This window comes from Cucumis sativus, chromosome 1 (assembly GCF_000004075.3).
Source record: "Cucumis sativus cultivar 9930 chromosome 1, Cucumber_9930_V3, whole genome shotgun sequence".
Classification (NCBI taxonomy): domain Eukaryota; kingdom Viridiplantae; phylum Streptophyta; class Magnoliopsida; order Cucurbitales; family Cucurbitaceae; genus Cucumis; species Cucumis sativus.
Genome location: NC_026655.2, coordinates 27,837,494 through 27,856,277, shown reverse-complemented (window position 1 = coordinate 27,856,277; position 18,784 = coordinate 27,837,494). Strand labels below are relative to the sequence as shown.

The 18,784-nt window shown below is 34.5% G+C and overlaps 2 protein-coding genes across 8 annotated transcripts; one reads left to right on the top strand and one right to left on the bottom strand.

Annotated features, from left to right (window-relative positions):
* Positions 1 to 2,232: 2,232 nt before the first annotated feature.
* LOC101214790 (protein TRAUCO) lies at positions 2,233 to 5,512 on the bottom strand. 2 transcript variants are annotated; one of them, XR_004214114.1, is made up of 3 exons: positions 4,265 to 5,512; positions 3,236 to 3,665; positions 2,610 to 2,747 (listed from the first exon to the last, which is right to left on the bottom strand). XR_004214114.1 is itself a non-coding variant. In XM_004138993.3 (2 exons), exons 1-2 carry the CDS (start codon positions 5,286 to 5,288, stop codon positions 2,470 to 2,472), a joined length of 1,302 nt encoding a protein of 433 aa, XP_004139041.1. In that variant the 5' UTR covers positions 5,289 to 5,509; the 3' UTR covers positions 2,233 to 2,469. The 2 variants fall into 2 exon arrangements, 1 of the variants encoding a protein (XP_004139041.1); XM_004138993.3 differs by lacking the exon at positions 3,236 to 3,665 and having other exon boundaries at positions 2,233 to 2,747; positions 4,265 to 5,509.
* Positions 5,513 to 8,259: 2,747 nt separating this feature from the next.
* LOC101214232 (hypothetical protein) lies at positions 8,260 to 18,441 on the top strand. 6 transcript variants are annotated; one of them, XM_031889287.1, is made up of 17 exons: positions 8,260 to 8,554; positions 8,726 to 8,822; positions 9,656 to 9,707; positions 9,829 to 9,926; positions 9,996 to 10,075; positions 10,159 to 10,270; positions 10,922 to 11,004; positions 12,020 to 12,085; positions 13,214 to 13,314; positions 13,895 to 14,013; positions 14,360 to 14,400; positions 15,160 to 15,248; positions 16,070 to 16,247; positions 16,329 to 16,445; positions 17,247 to 17,291; positions 17,468 to 17,596; positions 18,099 to 18,441. In XM_031889287.1, the coding sequence occupies exons 4-17, from the start codon at positions 9,869 to 9,871 to the stop codon at positions 18,231 to 18,233; spliced, it is 1,353 nt and encodes a 450-aa protein (XP_031745147.1). In that variant the 5' UTR covers positions 8,260 to 8,554; positions 8,726 to 8,822; positions 9,656 to 9,707; positions 9,829 to 9,868; the 3' UTR covers positions 18,234 to 18,441. The 6 variants fall into 6 exon arrangements, with proteins under 6 accessions (XP_031745147.1, XP_031745145.1, XP_031745150.1 ...); XM_031889285.1 differs by having other exon boundaries at positions 9,826 to 9,926; XM_031889290.1 differs by lacking the exon at positions 8,726 to 8,822.
* Positions 18,442 to 18,784: the final 343 nt, after the last annotated feature.

Sequence of the window (18,784 nt, the reverse complement as noted above, 5' to 3'; positions counted from 1 at the left end):
GGGCATGTCGCGTAGACATCCCTCGCATATCTCTCCCCAAGACGAGGGGCCAAACGCCTAGTAAGCGGAACACTTAAAGTCTTTCACTTGTCACTGTGCAAAATTCTTCCATCGAGCCTTGAAGACCTTCCCAACTCTTTGCAACAAAAAACAACTCTTAAACTTAGCTCTGTCACTTAGCATGCACTTTGTTAGGACAACAAACCCCTCCAAATATCTCTATAATGGTATGATATTGTCCACTTTGAGTATACACCCTCATTCCTTTATTTTTTGTATCATTCCAAAAGGCCTCATACAAATGGAGATATTTGTCATCACTTTTATACCCAAGATCATCCCCTTATCTAATTGATGTGAGACTTTGGTCAGATTTACAATCATTCCCTCGGACAAAACTACTACACCTTAATGTTGGATTAAAAGAACTAGTATACTCTCTAATGAGAAATGGCTCTAATACCATTACTACGTGGGTGCATGCATAATAGGATATTGCAAGGTGTAGAGACGTGGACATATGACATACTAATATGTAATGAATAGAAATAAAATGGCATGGTTATGATAATGTGTAAGCTTTGCATGATTGATACGAATGAGATGAGTAGTGTTATGGAAAAGAGGGTATGAAATGAGTAGTTAAATATTTGTTATGAAAAAGAGAAATATAATAATATTTTGTTATGGAAAAGAGGATACGAAAGAAATAATTAAATATTTGTTAAAAATAAAAACAATAATAATAAATGATTAAATTATTGGAAAATTTGTAAAGTGGGTGTTGGAAAATTAAAGACTTACTTAGAAATAAGTAGAAGATTGGAACAATGCTAAACATAGAGAATTTTAAAAAAAAATATTTAAATATCATAGTACAAGCTCTTTATTCTAGATAGATACACTCAAAACATGTTCTCCTAACTCTCCTAGGCTCCCTTTTATATACATGGTAGGAGTTCGAAGTTGTTTATGTGGTATTTTACATGACACGTTCACACTTTTACAATACTCATCTATATTATACAGAACACTTAGACACACAGTTCGAAAGCAAAATTACATGACATGTTTATCTCTTATAGGATATGATACATACTTTGAAAGAAAAATCATCTTTCCATAGGATTTTGAGTCTTGACTTTGGGTTTTGTCTTTTATGGATTTTGGTCGGCTGGTTTTGTCGAGTATGGATATGATTGATTATCAAAATCATCTTGATCTTCTTCTTCATGAACATTAGAACTGATTTCTTCTTGAATTGTGGCCGATGGAGATGAAATCTGTTGAATAGCAATATTGAGTTCTTCTTCGTTTGTAACCTAAGCCATGACAGCCATTAACTTTGCTTAATGTGCTAAAAATTGTTGGTTTTTTTTTTTTTTTTTGTTGGTTTGACTTCATATTTTGAGGATATATGAAAAACCATTTTTGATTACATTCTTTGCAGCAACTACTGTGTTGAAATACATTGTATCAGACTTGTTGATAATCGATATAGGAATAGTTTTGGAAAAGAAATTGATGTAAAAATATTTTTCAGTATAAACACTTTGATTCTATTTGGTTGGAATTAGGACTTGCAAATGTTGTTCTTGTTGATGCTCTCACGGAGCAAAAGTTTGTAAAAAAAAATTATTCTAATATCCAAAGCATCTTATTTATGTTATTTGGCTTCTTTATCTTTATTTTCAAATTTTTAATAAAAACACACTGACTCGATTGAGAGAGACCAATATAAATCTTTCAAAGAGTTTTTCAAAATTTGAGAAGAATCTTGAAGTAGATCTCGACCAAGATTGACTCCGAGAAAAACAAAATTATAAGTTTTCTAAAACTGTGCTACTTTTGAAATATAAAACAAACAAAAAAAATGTTATTTCTCAAATTTATGAGAAGTAATGTTATTTCTCAAATTTATTCTAACTTCTCATACAATAATTATCATCCCAGTACGTCAAATATATCCGTAATGGTATATTGTCAACTACTATTTAACAACTTCAACTAAATTTTATAATATACTATCAAACACAATTTAAACAATTATTTAAATCCATTATCATACTCAAAATATGAAATATAGTCAACTTTGTTTCGAGTTTCTGTTTTGATATTTTCTACCAAACAGCCTTTTTAACTGTTCAAGAACTTATTATCTGCTATGTTAGACTGTTTTGGAACAAAATGAAATGAATCATTTAACTATCCAATCAACTAACCAATGCAAAGTTGAAGTCTGGAAAAAGAAGCAAATTATATAAATAATGTTGGGCTTATGCACTGTCTATCTCTACACATCTCTCAAATAAATTGCTCTCTTCACCTGATGGTAACTAGAAAAATTTACACCACTCATCTTCCATCTATCAGTCCTAATGCACATGAGCTAACAATACATTTGAAAAAATATATAATATTCAAGTCATGTAGATCTAAAAGTGGTTGGTGTGGTTAAAAAAAATGGTACTACTTCGTGACTAATGTGTTTTTCTCACTTGAAACTCCGTTCTCAACTTGGTTGTCGAATCCGTGGTAAGGTACTGCGATCATGGGTTGTGGCAAAGGACGACCTTGTAAGTCCTCTGGAAAGCATTCAAAATCGGGGCCAAAGTTGAACTTGACAACACAATTTGGTTGATTAGGGAGAGTGTACATGGAGGCTGCAGGATAATAGCGGCCTCCATTTAGATCTGTAAAAGCAATCCCTTGGCACACTCCGTTTTTGAAGAAAGAAATTTCGCTTCCTGCATAACGAATGTCGGATACATCATGCAACTTCATAAAGGAGATGATATTTCAATCAAGATTTGAACTAGGTAAACATAAAACAGAAAAGAGAATGAAAAACACAACAGATTTCATGGGCATTTTTCCCTAATCCCTGATTCTCAATCAATCACTATATAACCAACATGACAGTTGCCTCATAATGTGGAAAATGGTTGGGTATTAGACAAAAATAGATGTTACCCAAAAAACAGACAGGGCCCAAACTCACTGAATTGTGCTGAAGTTAAAATAAATCAGCACTCAACTGAATTCAAGTAAAAGCAATGCAACTTCTTTCATTTCGTTACTGACAAAATAACCAAATGGGCCAACCCCACTACACCCTCTTGACCAAACAGCCCCCTCACAGTCCTTCACTTCTATGATTTAATTGCACTACTATTAATGAGCTAACTCCTCTCCCCATCCCATATATATTTCGACTTGGAACATGTGAACATACCGGTGGTGATAGGGGAAATTACTTCCCAAATGGCACAGTTGACAAGTTCAACCTTAAGACAGAACATTATAGATGGTCAACAGGGCGATCCTAGCCTCGAGCCTGATTTCGGCAGACAAAGTTGTCCCGAGAGGGTGATTTCTCCCTGTTCACAGATAATGTACTGCTCTACCAGGGACATTTATGTTTGTGCCCTGCCTGATACACTTTGAAGTGTTTATTCATCTTGGAATAAGTGAATTGCGGCTTCAGTTTTATCACTTACAAATACAACCAATTGCAGGCATTCGATGTCTCCAAATAAGGTGGAAACAGCATGCATCTTGTATTTAGTACAATATCTTGAGTTTTAACTTATTGATCTGGACATTCTATTTTTATATCACTTTTCTTTGCTGTCTCTGAAACTGTTTTTCCAAATGGTTTCTCCCTTGCAAGTTGCAAACCAAGGAATGGTCAGAACACAACCCTCCCCCCTCCAAAACTCATTTAAGAATTCTTCCAACTATGTCAGTGTCAAGAAACACAAGCATATGCCTAGAGGAGCCTTAGTTTAAAACGAATGTCACTATAGTAGCAAGCTTCAAATAAAACAATAACAATAAAGAAACTATATTTTCATCCTAGATCAACTGCACAAATTTGCTAAAAACCTCAGCCCTGCTTGCGAGCCAGTGAGATCTTGCCTCATGGGCGAAACTTTTGTTTCTTCTCATCAATTGTTTCATAGCCCAGCAGAACTGGCTAACACTAGGAGATGTTGAAGGCATTTTAAACATTAGGAACCAAAACATTTTTGCCCAACTAACTCTGACAATCAATTAAAAATTGAGAAAAAAAAAGCATAGCATATCAAAAGTACAAGAGCAGATGAACTATTTACATAACAATCAAGATGCAGTAGCAATGTATTCCATAGAGCTTGCATAGATGATAGAACATATAGCAGAACCTAAACTATTTCACTTCAAAGTAAAATGAACATAGAATGCAAAAATTGTCAACATTTAGTAAAGCAATCTAACATACCAGGAACTACTTTAGGCGGCTCCTCTTTCCCTTCAGGAGCACAAATATACCTCTGTCCCTTATACCAAACAAAATGAGGTGGCTTGGGCGCATACAGAGCCCCATCAGGCAAATTGATATAGAAACCGATAACATCACCTTCCTTATATCCCTCCTCTCCATATTTCTCTCTTAAAGCCTTATGCACTTTACTTCCATCAATATCTCTATACCCAAAACTGTTCCCGTCGTACCCCACCGGAGCCTGCAAGTCCCCTTTATCCGTCGACCATCCAAGTCGAGTATGCCCGGTCTCCCCCAAGCTCACCACCTTGATTTCAAAATACCACGCCCCTTCCTCCACCCCTCTTGTGGCTCTCACCATTCTATACCCTTTTGTACTACCAGCACTCATTCTATCATCACTCAATTCAACTTTCTCCGCTTTGTAAACCTTTGACAAACATATTTGCATATCGTTATTGTCATCTCCTTTGTCAGGGAACCTCGGAACTGGAGTGATCAACACAGGGTCCTCAGTTGGAGCATTGTTATTGTTATTAGCTTTGTTCTTCTTTTTCCCTTTCCGGGTCGACTTCGTAACCCAAACATTATTGTTCTTCTTCTTTGATTTCTTCGGATTCAAAGCCGTGGCCACCGGAGCAGCATTGCCACCGGCGGAACCGTCGTTTTTAGCAGAATTCGATCCGGGTAATGCCGATTTATCCTCCTCCACCGGTTGGTTAAGCGAAGATAATTGCTTTTGCTTTTTCGAAGGTGGGTCTTCGTCATCGTCGTCATTCCCAGGTGACTTCGCTAATTTAGCCGATTTCTCAGTGTCATCGGAGGCGGGTTCCTCTTCGGATATTTCTTCAGAGGCATCAGGTGGGTCTTGTCTGGTACCGTCCTGGGGGTCAGTTGAGGAGCCGCTGACGTTAGTATCCATTGGTGGATCAGCAAGCTCAGGAGGGTCGATCTCAGAAGGGCGAACGGACTCATCTTCTTCATCGTCTTCGTCTTTGTAAGTAGAACGGAGGGAATCCATGATAGGGTTTGAAAATTGGGGAGCAGTGAGGAAGGAGAAGATTGAGGGTCCGTTTACATACGTGTCTGTAAACAGAAAGCTTGAGAAATTTGGGGTAAATTTGGAAGAACCATGAAAGGGTCGGATGGAGAAAGGAATTGAAATTAGACTCGGAAGTCTCGACTCTCGATAGATAGGGCAGAGAGGGACTCTTTTGAAGTCTCCCTCTCTTACGAAAATTCAAAAAGATTCTTAAAATTATATTACAAATTTATCTTCTTCCTTTTTTAGTACTTCATATTGGCTTATTTTGCACAATAATTTCTCTCCAATTATAATATATGATAAATTTAGATGATGTAATTGCATAGTTATTGTGGTCACTTAATATTTTAATAACTTTCTTTTCAAATTTTAATAGAAGTTAAAAGAGAAAGAGAGTTTAACATACATTATTTGTTTTACTTAAATTTCTAAAATTCTAATATCTATGTTGTAAGTATATTTTCAACAACAATTAAAAACGGTATCATTCTTGTTTGTCTATCAACTATTTGAATTAATTAGCCAACACATAAGGGTGTTCTTAGTGGTGGAACTTTAAACTCACCCTTTTAGTGTATAGTGATTTGAGCTACACAATGTTTAAGTTGAGTTGTTGTATTTTGAAGGAGACAAGATAGAGATTATTTGTTACATTGATATAAAGAATTAAATACACATTGTAAAAGGCTTGAATCTTCTTAAAAGAGAGTATGATATATGCACGTCAACCTAATTGTTTGTGTCTTTATTTTTCAACACATACTCCATTTTCTTTCGTTATGGGTAGTTCTCCAATCAATTTGAGGAGATTGGAAGATGTAGTATATTACCGAGAAACTAAATGAGAATGTCAAATATCTCAACAAGCTATATATTTCGATTTAAGGGAATTACTCTAAAAGATAGAAGGATAAAAATGTTGTTCTATCTTAATATTCTCAAAGTGGCGTATTTCTCTACATAAAAAACAAAAAGAAATTGATACAAATCATCTTCATCGAACAGTTCATGGAACACCAAGATAAAATTGACAAGTATGAGAAAGATGAGTACAATTGTTGGTCATATAATTTGAATTTTCTTCTGGTTCAAGGATACGTTGTTTTGTTTAATTTAGATTAACCATACTTTTTTATACGCAATACGTTTAAAATCTAAAATATTAACCGAACAATACTATGGAGAGATCAATTTTGTGTGACCATGTCGGCTACACATGTAGTGTCTCAATGTAGGTACATATTTGATCTTCAACCTAACCAAGTACGTTGTTGCTTATTGTTAAGTTATGTATTATTTGTTTAATATAATATGTTGTCTTTCATATTATTTGGAAGTTGTACAAAACTATCATTGATAGTTTGCTGAATTTTTATACGAACAGTCGTGTCATACGGCATACAGTTAGTCATCTCATATGTTTTCACATCGGTGAGTGACATCATTTTGATAGAACAATCAGGCAATTTGGTATCAAACAAGATGTTCTACTCGCCTGTAATACTAACATCTTTGCACAACATTGACATGAGAGCTGCTGATTGGTCCGATAGAGTTGCACACTTGGTAATATTATGACTAAATCGAATAAGATTTATTGTTGTGGGGCGATTGATTGGACAACTTTATATGAATGTAACTCACGAATACATCTATTGACATAAAAATAATATGAAGCTGGATATTACTCGAATCAGGAGCTGTTGTGGATCATCTTGTTTGTATTTAAATACTGTCTAATATTTTGATTGAACAATAGTACACTTTTTCCTTTTGTTTTTTCCCCTTCTTTTTCAACGATCTTTTCTTTGCCTTTTGTTATTTTTATACTTTTATCTTTGGTATCTTTTTTATTTATTTATTCTTTTGTTCTTTGACATTTGTACTCTTTCTCCTTTTGTGTTTCTTTAAGTATCGAACATCAAGTGACAAACATATATAACATAAATAAAATCGAGAACATCAAATATTGATTAGCTAGTACATAGTATCAAGTATTGAGGATGAAATATCTAGTATATATATAACGTAGAGCATATAATATAAAACAATGAGCATAAAGCATTGAGCATTGAGCATCGAGTAGCTAGTATGAGTATTAAGGATCAAGGATTAAGTGCGCTTATGGTTTTCAGGAATAAATTAGTAAATTTAAAAGATGATGATGCAAGTTGGATACCACTTTTTATTCGACTTTATAATGTGTGTCTCGAAATCGAGGCCAATCACCCCTCTTCTTCCCCTTCTCTCTCCCGGTTTCATCCAACTTTTGCTTTTCTTGGTGGATGAGTGTCTTTTATTCTTCTCTACTTTTTGCAAGCTCTCATTTCACTCTCCTTTTATTTATATAAATATTTTATAAGCTGTGAAAAACACGTTTAAATCCAATTGTAATTCTTTGTTGATTGAATTTGATGAGAAAATTTTAAAATTTATATTATTTTGGTAACGATTAGAAAATTTAACAAGTGATGAAAAAACTAAGAAAATGGCCAAAGTTGAAGTTTGGTTTTGAAATGAGAACATAAGAGGTCATTTTATTTTTTATATTAACAAACTAAGTATGTCTCGGGACATTTTCGATCGAGATTACATGAATAAGCAATAGAACCAATGCAAAATTGTACCGAGATGCCACAAGATTAGGGTTTTGCATGTATTATGTGTTATCTTGATATAATCTAGAATAAAACCAACCTTGTGATTACCCTATAAAATGCATGTGGAACTCATTTGATCTAAGGACTTCTTTAACGAATCTCGGGATAAATTCATATATTTTGATATAGATTCATCATTTGCACGAATCAAGAATCATGAAAAAGTCGAGATTTTTCGAATGAGTTCACGACAAACAATAACATCAACTCAAATTAACTGAACAATAACTATATCAAAATATGAACAGTGCATAGTTTCCTATTTAAACCAGATTTCAAATTAAAAAACTAAAGACAAAGTAACTCATCAGTTGGAGGATGACTTCTCAAAGTTGGAAGAAAGCAAGAATCGGAGAAATTTGAAAGATTTTTGGAGTGTTATTGTTTTGTTCTCAAATGAAATGAGAAAAGATTTTTGGAAGACGTACACCAACTCCTGGACGTCGGATTTTGTTTGTCTTGCACGCTGCCGCTTGGTCCACAGTCACGCTACCCCCGAGATTCTTAAGTCGTAGCGCACAGATCTTGCCACTCGTACCCGAGATTCTTAGTTCGTGCGTTGACTGAGCCTCCGGTGTGCTGGTGAGTATCGAATATCCGTTGTCTTATCGATGCGCTGAAAGTTCAATTCTTGAGTTTTAGGGTAAAATTTCATTATTTTAGTTGAGTTCCTGTAAATATTTGGAATATCCATTAAGTTTAGACTTAAGTTTACCAATACCCATTAAAATACCCATTACATTTTAATGTTAGATTTGAATTTTGGAAAAGAAGATTTGAATTTTGGAAGAGATTAAGTAGCTGTCCAGCCAGTTGGAAGCTCGAAATTGGGCATTTTGGCACGGATGGGGTAAGATTTTAAGCTTTCTTTGAGAGGGTCTTGTACCCATTGAGTTTCGATGTTAATATTTAGTCACCCATTGTCATAGGTGCTAGATTCGAGTTTAGAAAGCCGTTAATGTGCTGTAAGGCGATTTCAACAAGCTTTCAATAGGGTTTTAGGTAAATTTAGTGAGTTGTCTTAGAGTTCTTGAGTACCCATTTGGTTTTGTCATGAAATTAATGTTACCCATAATGTTTTGGATGAAAGGATGAAAATTGGAAGGATTTTGAAGAAATTTCCAGCAGAGTTTAAGATTATTTAGGTTTCGTTCAGTAAGTTTGATGCTTACTCTTGCTAACTCCAGAATGCCCATTAAATTTAAGCATTAAGATAAAGTTTCCATGCTACTCAGGTCCTAGAGTTGAATGTTAGAGGTTGAAAATGGGCTTTCCATTAACTTTGAAGTTCGTTTGGGTGTTACTTCTACAAGGTTCGAAACACGAAGTGGTTTAGGTGATCTTAGAAAGTGTTTAAGGTTGTTTGACTCATGTTAATATAATGGATCTAAATCCAAAAAAATCATCGATAGTTGATATAAGAGCACATGGAACTAAAAGACCCACTAAAATTGACCTAAGTTGGGTGCTTATAGTGTTAAAGAGTTTAAGTTTGAAGTTAAAGGTTCAAAAGTGGAATTTTAGCCTAAATTAAAGTATGTAGGGAATGATACAAGTTAATAATGGAAGTGAGACTTGGAGTCCTTGGAATGTAAATAGGAGTTAACTTTGTGAAGTGTTTTGGAAATAGTTGTGGCATCTTGACATGTGAAGATAACTGAGTGAACCTAATCTTTATTTCAGGCCAAACCGAAGTGGAAAAAACCTATAATCCTAGGAGATCAAGTCATTGACAGTGAGTGATTCATTTTCAAGATTTCTGTGTAAAATCTGAATCTATGTTATTTTATGATATGACTTGAAACTATCTTGGCGTAAAAAATTTGACATCAGAAAGACCTTTTCTGAATCAGTTGGGTGAATTTCTTTCCAAGATTTGGGCCATCCATCTGGCGAATGGCGTCACTAGCATTCCCTTTCAGAAATTTCTCGTTGTTCTTCCATTGTCCGAGAGGTATGCTCTCTTTTCTCTTTCCATGTATTTTACAAATTTCTCTCTCATACTTCATTTTTTTCATTGCAGTGATTTCATGTCAACAATCGTGGTCTTTTCTATCTGGATCACATTTTTCTACTCACATTGTGGGTGATGATCCGGTTCTTGTAAGTATTACTCGGTTCTCTCTCTTTAATGATCGACTCTTGTCTAGTGCCTCACATTTCACATATGAATGAATTATTATCAGGTTCGCGATTTCATACATTCTGCATTATATGATCAAAATCATGGATACTTTGCTCAACGGTCACGTTCAGTTGGAGTTCTTGAACACAGCATAAAGTTCAATCAGCTTGAAGGTATGACATCGTTTAAAAGTTGTGTTATCACGCACATATATTTTTGTACAGAAATGGCAAACAATGACATTTTTGTATAGAAATGGATGGCAAACAATGAATTTTTTTCGTTTATTTAAAAGAGGAAAGAATGAAAAGCAATCTCACAAAGCCACTGGATAAAGGGTTCCAACTAAGTAAGATGTTGCCTAGGGAATAATTACAAAATATATTCTAAATAGCCCAAAGAGAAATGTGAAACTTTGACTTGGATCCCTATCCACACCTCGCAACACTCTATGGCTAACAATAACAGCTAGATAGTAGTGCAGAGAAAGGAGTCAGAAAACCCCAAATTTTTGAAGATTGTCTCTTTTAGCATTGAAATTTATTTTAGTAATACTTATGTGAATAATGATGTACTGGGTTTATTTGGCTGTGATATATCTGATTTTCTGTTTCGGAAGTTAACCTTCTCCAAGACTTCCATTTCTATTGTTTTGTCTAATTTATGTTGACATTGTTCTTTTCCAAGATTTCTGATGTGTAGAAATCTTTTAAATGCTTTGTATTATACTCTTAACTCACCATGATGCTAATTTCTTAAGAAGCACAATACAATATTGATTTCGTTGTTGTGATGTTTGCCTCATGTTTGTGTGCTTGATTTAGGCAGGAAAGCTTATATGAGATACTTGGATAAAATTTACAAGCAGAGTGACGTATCGTGGTTTACTCCGGTGGAGATTTTTAAGGCAATTGGTTCCTCTACCTCTCTCACTCTCATATGCACACACATGCACAGATTTATGTGTGCAATCATAAACTTTGTTGTTTGGTTGTTATGCTTGAGAAAGGAATTATCATATTCTTGTGGAGGGTTTAAGAATATTGTTCCTAGCCTAAGTAAATCTTCTCGTAGATTTTCATATTTCTTTTGTCCAAGTTATTGGAGAGTTTCTTTGTTTATATTCTCTCCATCTCTCGTGGATTTTATCCATTTTGGCTAAAGATTCTTTGCCACCTGTATAGCGAGGCTTAAAAAGGGATAGGAAACTTTTTTATACCGTGTTTCCTGATGAAAGAGTAGGCATTGTTAGTCGTAAGTGGTGTACGGGTGCACTCTGAAGGTGAAGGGTATGAATGTGAGAGTGGATTTTTTTTAAATAAGTAACTTTTTTTTTAAAAATCCAAATGTGAAATGTGTCCATCAAATTATATCGTGAGATATTACTTATTGCTCTCAATTCATGATTTAAATCCTTAAATTCTTCATGAAGGATGGTTGAGTTGAACCTATGAACTCTTAGAGGGGAGAAGAGATGCCTTAACATCAAACTACGCTCATGTTGGTGGAGAATAAGATATTTGTTTTCTATGGTATTAATGGGTTTGATATTGAGTATTGTTATTATTTTGATGAAATCAACAACTTCCACAATTATATGAGGATACTTTCTTTCATATGACCTTACTTAAACAGGGTTTGTTAGTTCTACATGAAGAATCTCTGTGTCCTTGAGTCTAAGAAGTATTCTTCCCTCCCCTCAATCTTTTTGAGAAATGAGTTTAAACTAGCATGAAAAAAATATATTCAAGATTCTTCCTTGTTAATTTTTTGTTTGACCTTGGTGAGAGTAGAATCAAATTTTCCTTTCTCAACCTTTTATTTGTTTATTTACTTTTATTTTTATGAGAAGTCATTTCATTGGTCAATTTTGCTCTGCCAGCTTTCATTGTCTTTGATTTTGCAATTTTGTTTCCTTATAGCCTTGGTATGCCCATGGGATTGCTGAAGCAATCATGCGAACTGCTAATCTTTCCGTTCCACTAAAAGTAAGATTTCTGACTCTCTTGTTCTATAACTGCAATTTTATATCTACTCAGGATCTGGTGCTTTTCTCACTTAAGGGAGGCATGCAATCCAAATATCTTGTTTTTCCATCTTCAATTGTATTGTGTGCTAAATTACTAATACATTTGTTCTAGTGTTGATGTGTTCTGTCCCACCCAAAAAAACTCAATGATTTCTGTTCTCTAGGAAATCGAATTATTGCTGTGATTCGACATTAGTTAAAAGTTGAGATTTATTGATTTTTACTACGAAAGCTTGAAACATGAAGTTTCTTTATTTAATAGGAAAGGAACCATCACTAATGTTTCTGAGAATTATAAACTATTTTTCTATAGATTAGTGATAGATATCTACATTTAGATAGGGCCAAGGGTAGTAAGTTATATAAGGCAGTTAGATGGTTATAATTAGGGAGGTGGGGAGGGAAGAAGGGCATGAAGAATTTGGTGAAGAAATAGGGCTGTAACATTCCTTGAAAGAGAGGAAGGGCAGAGGGTTAGGGTTTTTTTTACTTGTTTGTTCTTTTATATTGTAATTTCTGTTGAAGGTATCAATAAAATAGAAACACTGTATCAGTGTTCTATCAATTAGATATGTGAGTATTGCATAAGATATATGCTTATAAGCCATTACTGCTAATTGGTTACTGATTTTGGATTTTGAATTAAGTATTCGGAATTTTTCCTCGATGTATATGGATATTCCCTTGCTATAATTTTTCCTGGTTGGAAGCAAAAACTTTGTATTAAAGACAGACATAGAGTAGAGGGCAAGTGCATAAGACCTCTCATAGTGTAGACCTTGTGTTTACAAAAATCTCTCCCTTCTTTCCCCTTATTGGCAACAATACAAATAAAGAAGCACCGATATCAACAAAATCAGGAGGTTGGAAAGTATCTCTATATTTTTCTTCACAGGTTTATTCTGTTTCTTCAGTCCAAATATTCCATTGACAGTATTGCGGGCAGTCAAACAATTAATTAGTTATAACCTTCTTTTAAAATAGGAGCCTTCAAGAAGTTGAACAAGTTATGTTTTATATTTTTAATCTTTAATTATGTTATGCCTGCTTGATTGTGTGCATGTGTGTGTTTTTTGTGCATCCACAGATATATGAAATTGGTGGCGGATCAGGAACGTGTGCAAAGGGGATAATGGATTACATAATGTTGAATGCACCTACAAGAGTTTACAAGAATATGACTTATACGTATGTGGTTTTGCTGCATTTTTTCTCTACCATGAAATGATAAATATCTTCTGCTGCTTGCACCAAGCTGAGATATCTTTCTAGCTTTTAGGCTGAATTACTTTATGCATACCACATCTACCTTGTGCTTTCAATATAACCAAGGGGGAAGGAACAACTTCCAACAATTTTCTATTTGTGAAAGCCTGAAAGGGGGTTAGTTTTTAAAGAGAGAATCTTATAGACTTCGTAGTTTTCCTGTAAAAATCCTCCACAATATGTATACGATCATATATTTTATAATGCAATTTTCTTAATGAATACTTTGATTAGTGAATAAATTATTCGGATATCATAAGATACATCACAAGGAAAAGAATTTTATGTTCTGTTTGTATCTTAAAAATATATAAGAATAGTTTTCAAGGTCTTCTATTCTTGAATTATGAATAATAATTTCACTAGTACTCGTCAAATAACATAAACCTACACATTGATTTTTATGTAAGAAATTATTGAAAAATTCACAATTTCCCAATTCCTCTTGTTTCAATATTTGGTCCTCACGTTTCATGTGAAAATTACATATATATGACTGTAGCTCAGTGGAAATAAGTCCGTCTTTAGCAGAGATACAGAGACAAACCGTTGGAGATGTTCGTAGTCACCAATCAAAATTTAAAGTAGAGTGTCGTGATGCTGTTGACTTGAGTGGATGGGGTACGTTTTCGTTCTTTTCCCTAAACTAATGCTTATGTGGTGTGTTAGTGGGTCGTGGGTGTGGGGTTAAGCATTAAGTTCGAAGTGTTGAATAGATGAATAGATGGGTGAAAGTCCTCACATGGGACTAGGCAGTTATTTCTTTTCTGTTGGAGTCCCCCATGTGTCGAGCGGGAGAGGAGAAGATATTCCAAAGTAGATATGAGTGTGTAAGTTTAAACTGTATTCTTTGCTGTTCTTCCTTGTATCTAGCAGATGCCAATGTAAAATGAATAGTCATAAACATTATTTTTTGCTTATGATTCTACAATATAGTTGTAATATTAACCATCCCCTTGTATAACAGGAGACGTGAAGGAGCAGCCGTGTTGGGTAATTATGCTTGAGGTATATATCATCTTTAGCTCTTGTGTATCTTCACAAAGTTCACGTACTGTCAAGGTTGTGAACATGAAAGAATACATAGATTATTTTTCCATGTTTGTGTGTATTTTGGGAAATAAATGTTAACTGATATATTTGCCTTTTGGTACCAAAATTAGCACTAGTCAATCTTGCACTTACGCATACAAAGGAGGAGATCGTGCATGAAACTGAAACCATGCTTGATTATAAACTGACGGAGAGGAGTTAAAGATTAACCTGTGGAAAATTTGAAATGGCTGACTTCTAATTGAAAGATTTTACATAGACGAGGGATCTGTTTGGATTGACTATGGTGAGAAATGTTTTTAAAAAAACGATTGTTTTTAGAACTCATTTTATAGAGACAGTTTAAAATAAACTTTTAAATTGTTTCAAAATTAAGCACTTGAAAAATTAAACCAAATATATCTAAAATATAGTGGTAAATTGTATGTACAACTGTCAGCAAATATGTGGTAAATTGAAAATTAGATTGCATGTGCATGTATATGGACATGGGATCAAGATGTTCTTTTTGATAATGAAATAGTGCAGCATGGTTGTGTTTTCTCAAGCGTTGCTCATTGTTTCATCGCCTAATCAAACATGAGCCATTATCATGTAACAAATTGTCACTGAAGACTTTGTTGAGCATGTATTTTTCATCTTCATGTGGGGCAACTTTTGACTCAGAGTGAATTTTTATGTTTCATTAACCAATTAAAATTTTGATTCGCACAGGTACTAGACAATCTTCCTCATGATCTTATTTACTCAGAAAATCAGGTTTCCTCATGGATGGAAGTGTGGGTAGAAAAGCAACTTGATAGGTATGCATCATTATTCATATCTGCCCAAAAGAGATTTCTTGCAAGACGAGGGGTTCACTTATTTCATCTTTATGTGAATTGGTTTAAATTCTTCACGAAAGAAAGGTGGTTTTAGAATTCCAGGACATAGTTGTGCAACCTATGGTCCTATGTAACAAATCTTGTTTGAGCAAGGTCATAGAAACAAAGATGTTCTGTTAACAACTTTACTTTAATTTTCTGGTCTGTAGTCATTTTCTTCCCACCTGCATCGTTGAAACAGCTTTGGCCATGGTTGAAGCAGCTTCCTGGCTCTGTTTTTCAAATTGTAGTCATTAACAGGCACAGTGCTCGAGTCTCACAGCCACTTGTTCATCACTTGCCCCCTTTTGTGGCTAATTTTTGGTAGGAAGTCACTAAAGTTTTTCAATTTTCCCTGGTTGACCCCAATGACTCTTGAATGGATCATATCATTTATACTGATCATCCTTTCAAGGACGACAAAGAACGGTTAGTATCATCTGGCTATTTTGTGGAAGATTTGGGAGGAGAGAAATTCTAGGATTTTTCAAGGCATCCTTAAATCTTCTAAGGAGGTTTTAGAGTTAGTGCTTTCTTTTGTCCCCTCTTGCCGCCACCCCCCATACACACAGCATGCGCGCTCGAAATTAAGAAGAAGAAAGAACAGTGCATATAAGAAGCTCCTCTAGTTCTTGTGAAGTGATTTTCTTTGGTTTAGGGTGATGGATGAGAACTAAAATTGTTATTGACAAGCAGTTTGGCTTATTTTTACCCATGACGTTTTTTTCAAGTTGTTGCTGATTCTTCTTCTATTGCTGCAGGGAATCACTTGTGGAATTATATAAGCCACTTCAAGATCCTCTTATTAAGCGTTGTGTAGAGATTATGAATTTCAAAGAAAATGACCATACCAAAAACAGTGTATTATCAAAGGCAAAAGGCATTTGGTCTAAAGCTTTTCCAAAACCCAGAAGATCTTGGCTACCAACTGGTTGCTTGGTGAGGAACCACTTCAATAATCCTTTCCCCTTCCCACCCCCAAGATTTTACTAACTCTGGTGTTGTGTACTTGTTGTTCAGAGTCTACTCGAAGTGTTGCATCATGTGCTACCAAAGATGTCTTTAATTGCCTCGGACTTTAGTTACTTACCCGATGTGAGAATAGCTGGTGAAAGAGCACCATTAGTTTCAACAAAGGTATGTTCTTTCTACTAGCTGATGAGAATTGAGATTCCTGCTGCACGACATCTGCTGGATGCTATTAGATTTATCTATATCATTTTATTGTAGCTTTTTTTGTAACTGATATCATATCTATCTCCTTATTATCTTTCTGTTCATTCTTTACCTATCTCTAAATGGGCATCTTGTATTCTGTTAATCAATTATCTAAAATACAAATCAATGAATTTCTCTGAGTTTGAATCTTCTTGGTATCATAGCACATCGGCACAGTCTTTTTTTCTTTCCCTGTCTTCAATGGCGTCATCCTCATCTCCCTTGCCTCTACCCTACACCATCTGATTCAATAAACTATGTTCAATGGAAGTGCCAAATTTCTGCAATTTTGAAAGCCCTTGATGAGTCGACTCCTGTACCTGCTCAATTCCTCAGCTTCAAGCTCTTAGCTTTCATCCAACAAAACCAATGTCCCTCCCCCTCCCCCCAGAAACAACCCAGAATATTTGTGGGCCCATCGATACGAAGCTCTTATCACCCTCATCAATGCTACTTGCCACCCTTTCCCCATCAGCTCTTTCATGTTACCTGCTCAACAGCCCATGAACTATGGCTACTGGTTATCCTTAGAAAACTGTAATTCCTCCAAGACCGGCTTTAGCATCTTAGAGTTGCGAAATGCTCTTTATGCCAACTGCGTCCAAGTTGATTGAGCAATATGCACGATTACATAGAACGATTTTTGTATATATTTTTTTTTCTAAAAATGAAAACATAAAAGGATTGTAGTGTCAATTGTTTACGTTTTATTGTGCGCAGGCGGATGGAAGCAGCTCAGACTATGAAAGCTATTTAGATGCAAAGGTATGCAAGCCTGGAGGTCCAGAAACTTGAGATTTTATTTTTTTATCTTTCCCATCATTAGAATCCCTTATTGGATAACTTAAAACCACCAGCAATTGCCTTCTTTATTTGCCAGCGAGTGCTTCCATTTCCACAGTGAAAGCTTAAAAGAAGTCAATGATTTTGGTTGATTGCAGGGTGATGCTGACATCTTTTTCCCCACAGACTTTCTATTATTGGAACAGATTGACCATTATTGTTCTGGATGGCTGAAATTGCAAGAAGATAAAAAGCCAAAGTCAGGGAAAAAGAGGCGAACAATAATAGTAAGTTCTACGCCCTGATATATTATTCCTCATAACGTCTACAAAGTTTGGCTCTCGAGAAATATGCCACTTGGTGCTTGAGAATTTGCCGATTGGGGTAAATAAATAACCTTTGATGCTAAACAAAGTTGAAATCATGTTTTTGTTATTGATTTCTTTATAATTTGAGTGGAAATACCAGGCCTTGTTTGACAACCAATGAGTCCTAGAATTATGCTTATGATAAACCCAACTTTCACTTATAGTTTCTTTTTTTGTTTTGCTATCCTCGTTCTACCAATCCTTGAAAACTAAAACAAGAAAAAAAAAAAAACTTTTAAATACTTGTGTTTTTGTTTTCAAGAATTTAAATGTTTGTTTAAGAAATATGAAAAATACAGTATGTATCAAGAGAATATCTTAAAAAGCATAAATGTAAAAACAAAATTGTTACCAAGAGTTTGAGTGTACTGTCAAATTCCCATTTTTTGTTGCTTAACTTTTGTTTGTTTCATGGTGCTAGCTTGACACTTCGTCATTCATGGAAGAGTTTGGATTGCCATCGAAGACAAGATTGAAGGATGGTTACAATCCTCTTCTTGATGACTTCAAGAACACCAAATTTTATCTTAGCGTTCCAACACACAACATCAAGTAGTCTGAGTTAGGGAGGAGGAAATTTTGCATTCTTTCCTTTCATAGCGGTATGCCTTAGAAATGGACGAGGACAAATTTTTCTTCCAATTTTGTCCTTTCATTCTAATCTTTTTCATTACTATTTAGTTGGCAATTTTGTCATTTAAATACAAGAAAATTAACATTGTTAATTGCTAAATTTAATTAATTATTTTTAGTTGTTTTATTAATAAAATGGTTGATTGATACAATGGTCTATATTTTAGTTTTATTTTGTTTAATTAATTAATTTATTATTCTATGCATAAGAAAATAACTTTTTCCACGTTAAAAAAAAACTCACTTTTCTCTCTAATTAATTCTTTTATTAAAACTTCTCTTTTCTTCGTCCCTTCTTTTTCATCTCATCTTTCTCCCTCGTTAACTCTTCTTTTATCTCTCGATCTTTCAATTTTCTTCCCTTTAAAATTTTTTTGGTATAAATATTTTATTCTTTTCTTCCATTTATACTCATAAGTCACGACAAAAAATTAAGATGTGAAGAAGAAAGCTTATGTTTTTTTTTTTTCATTT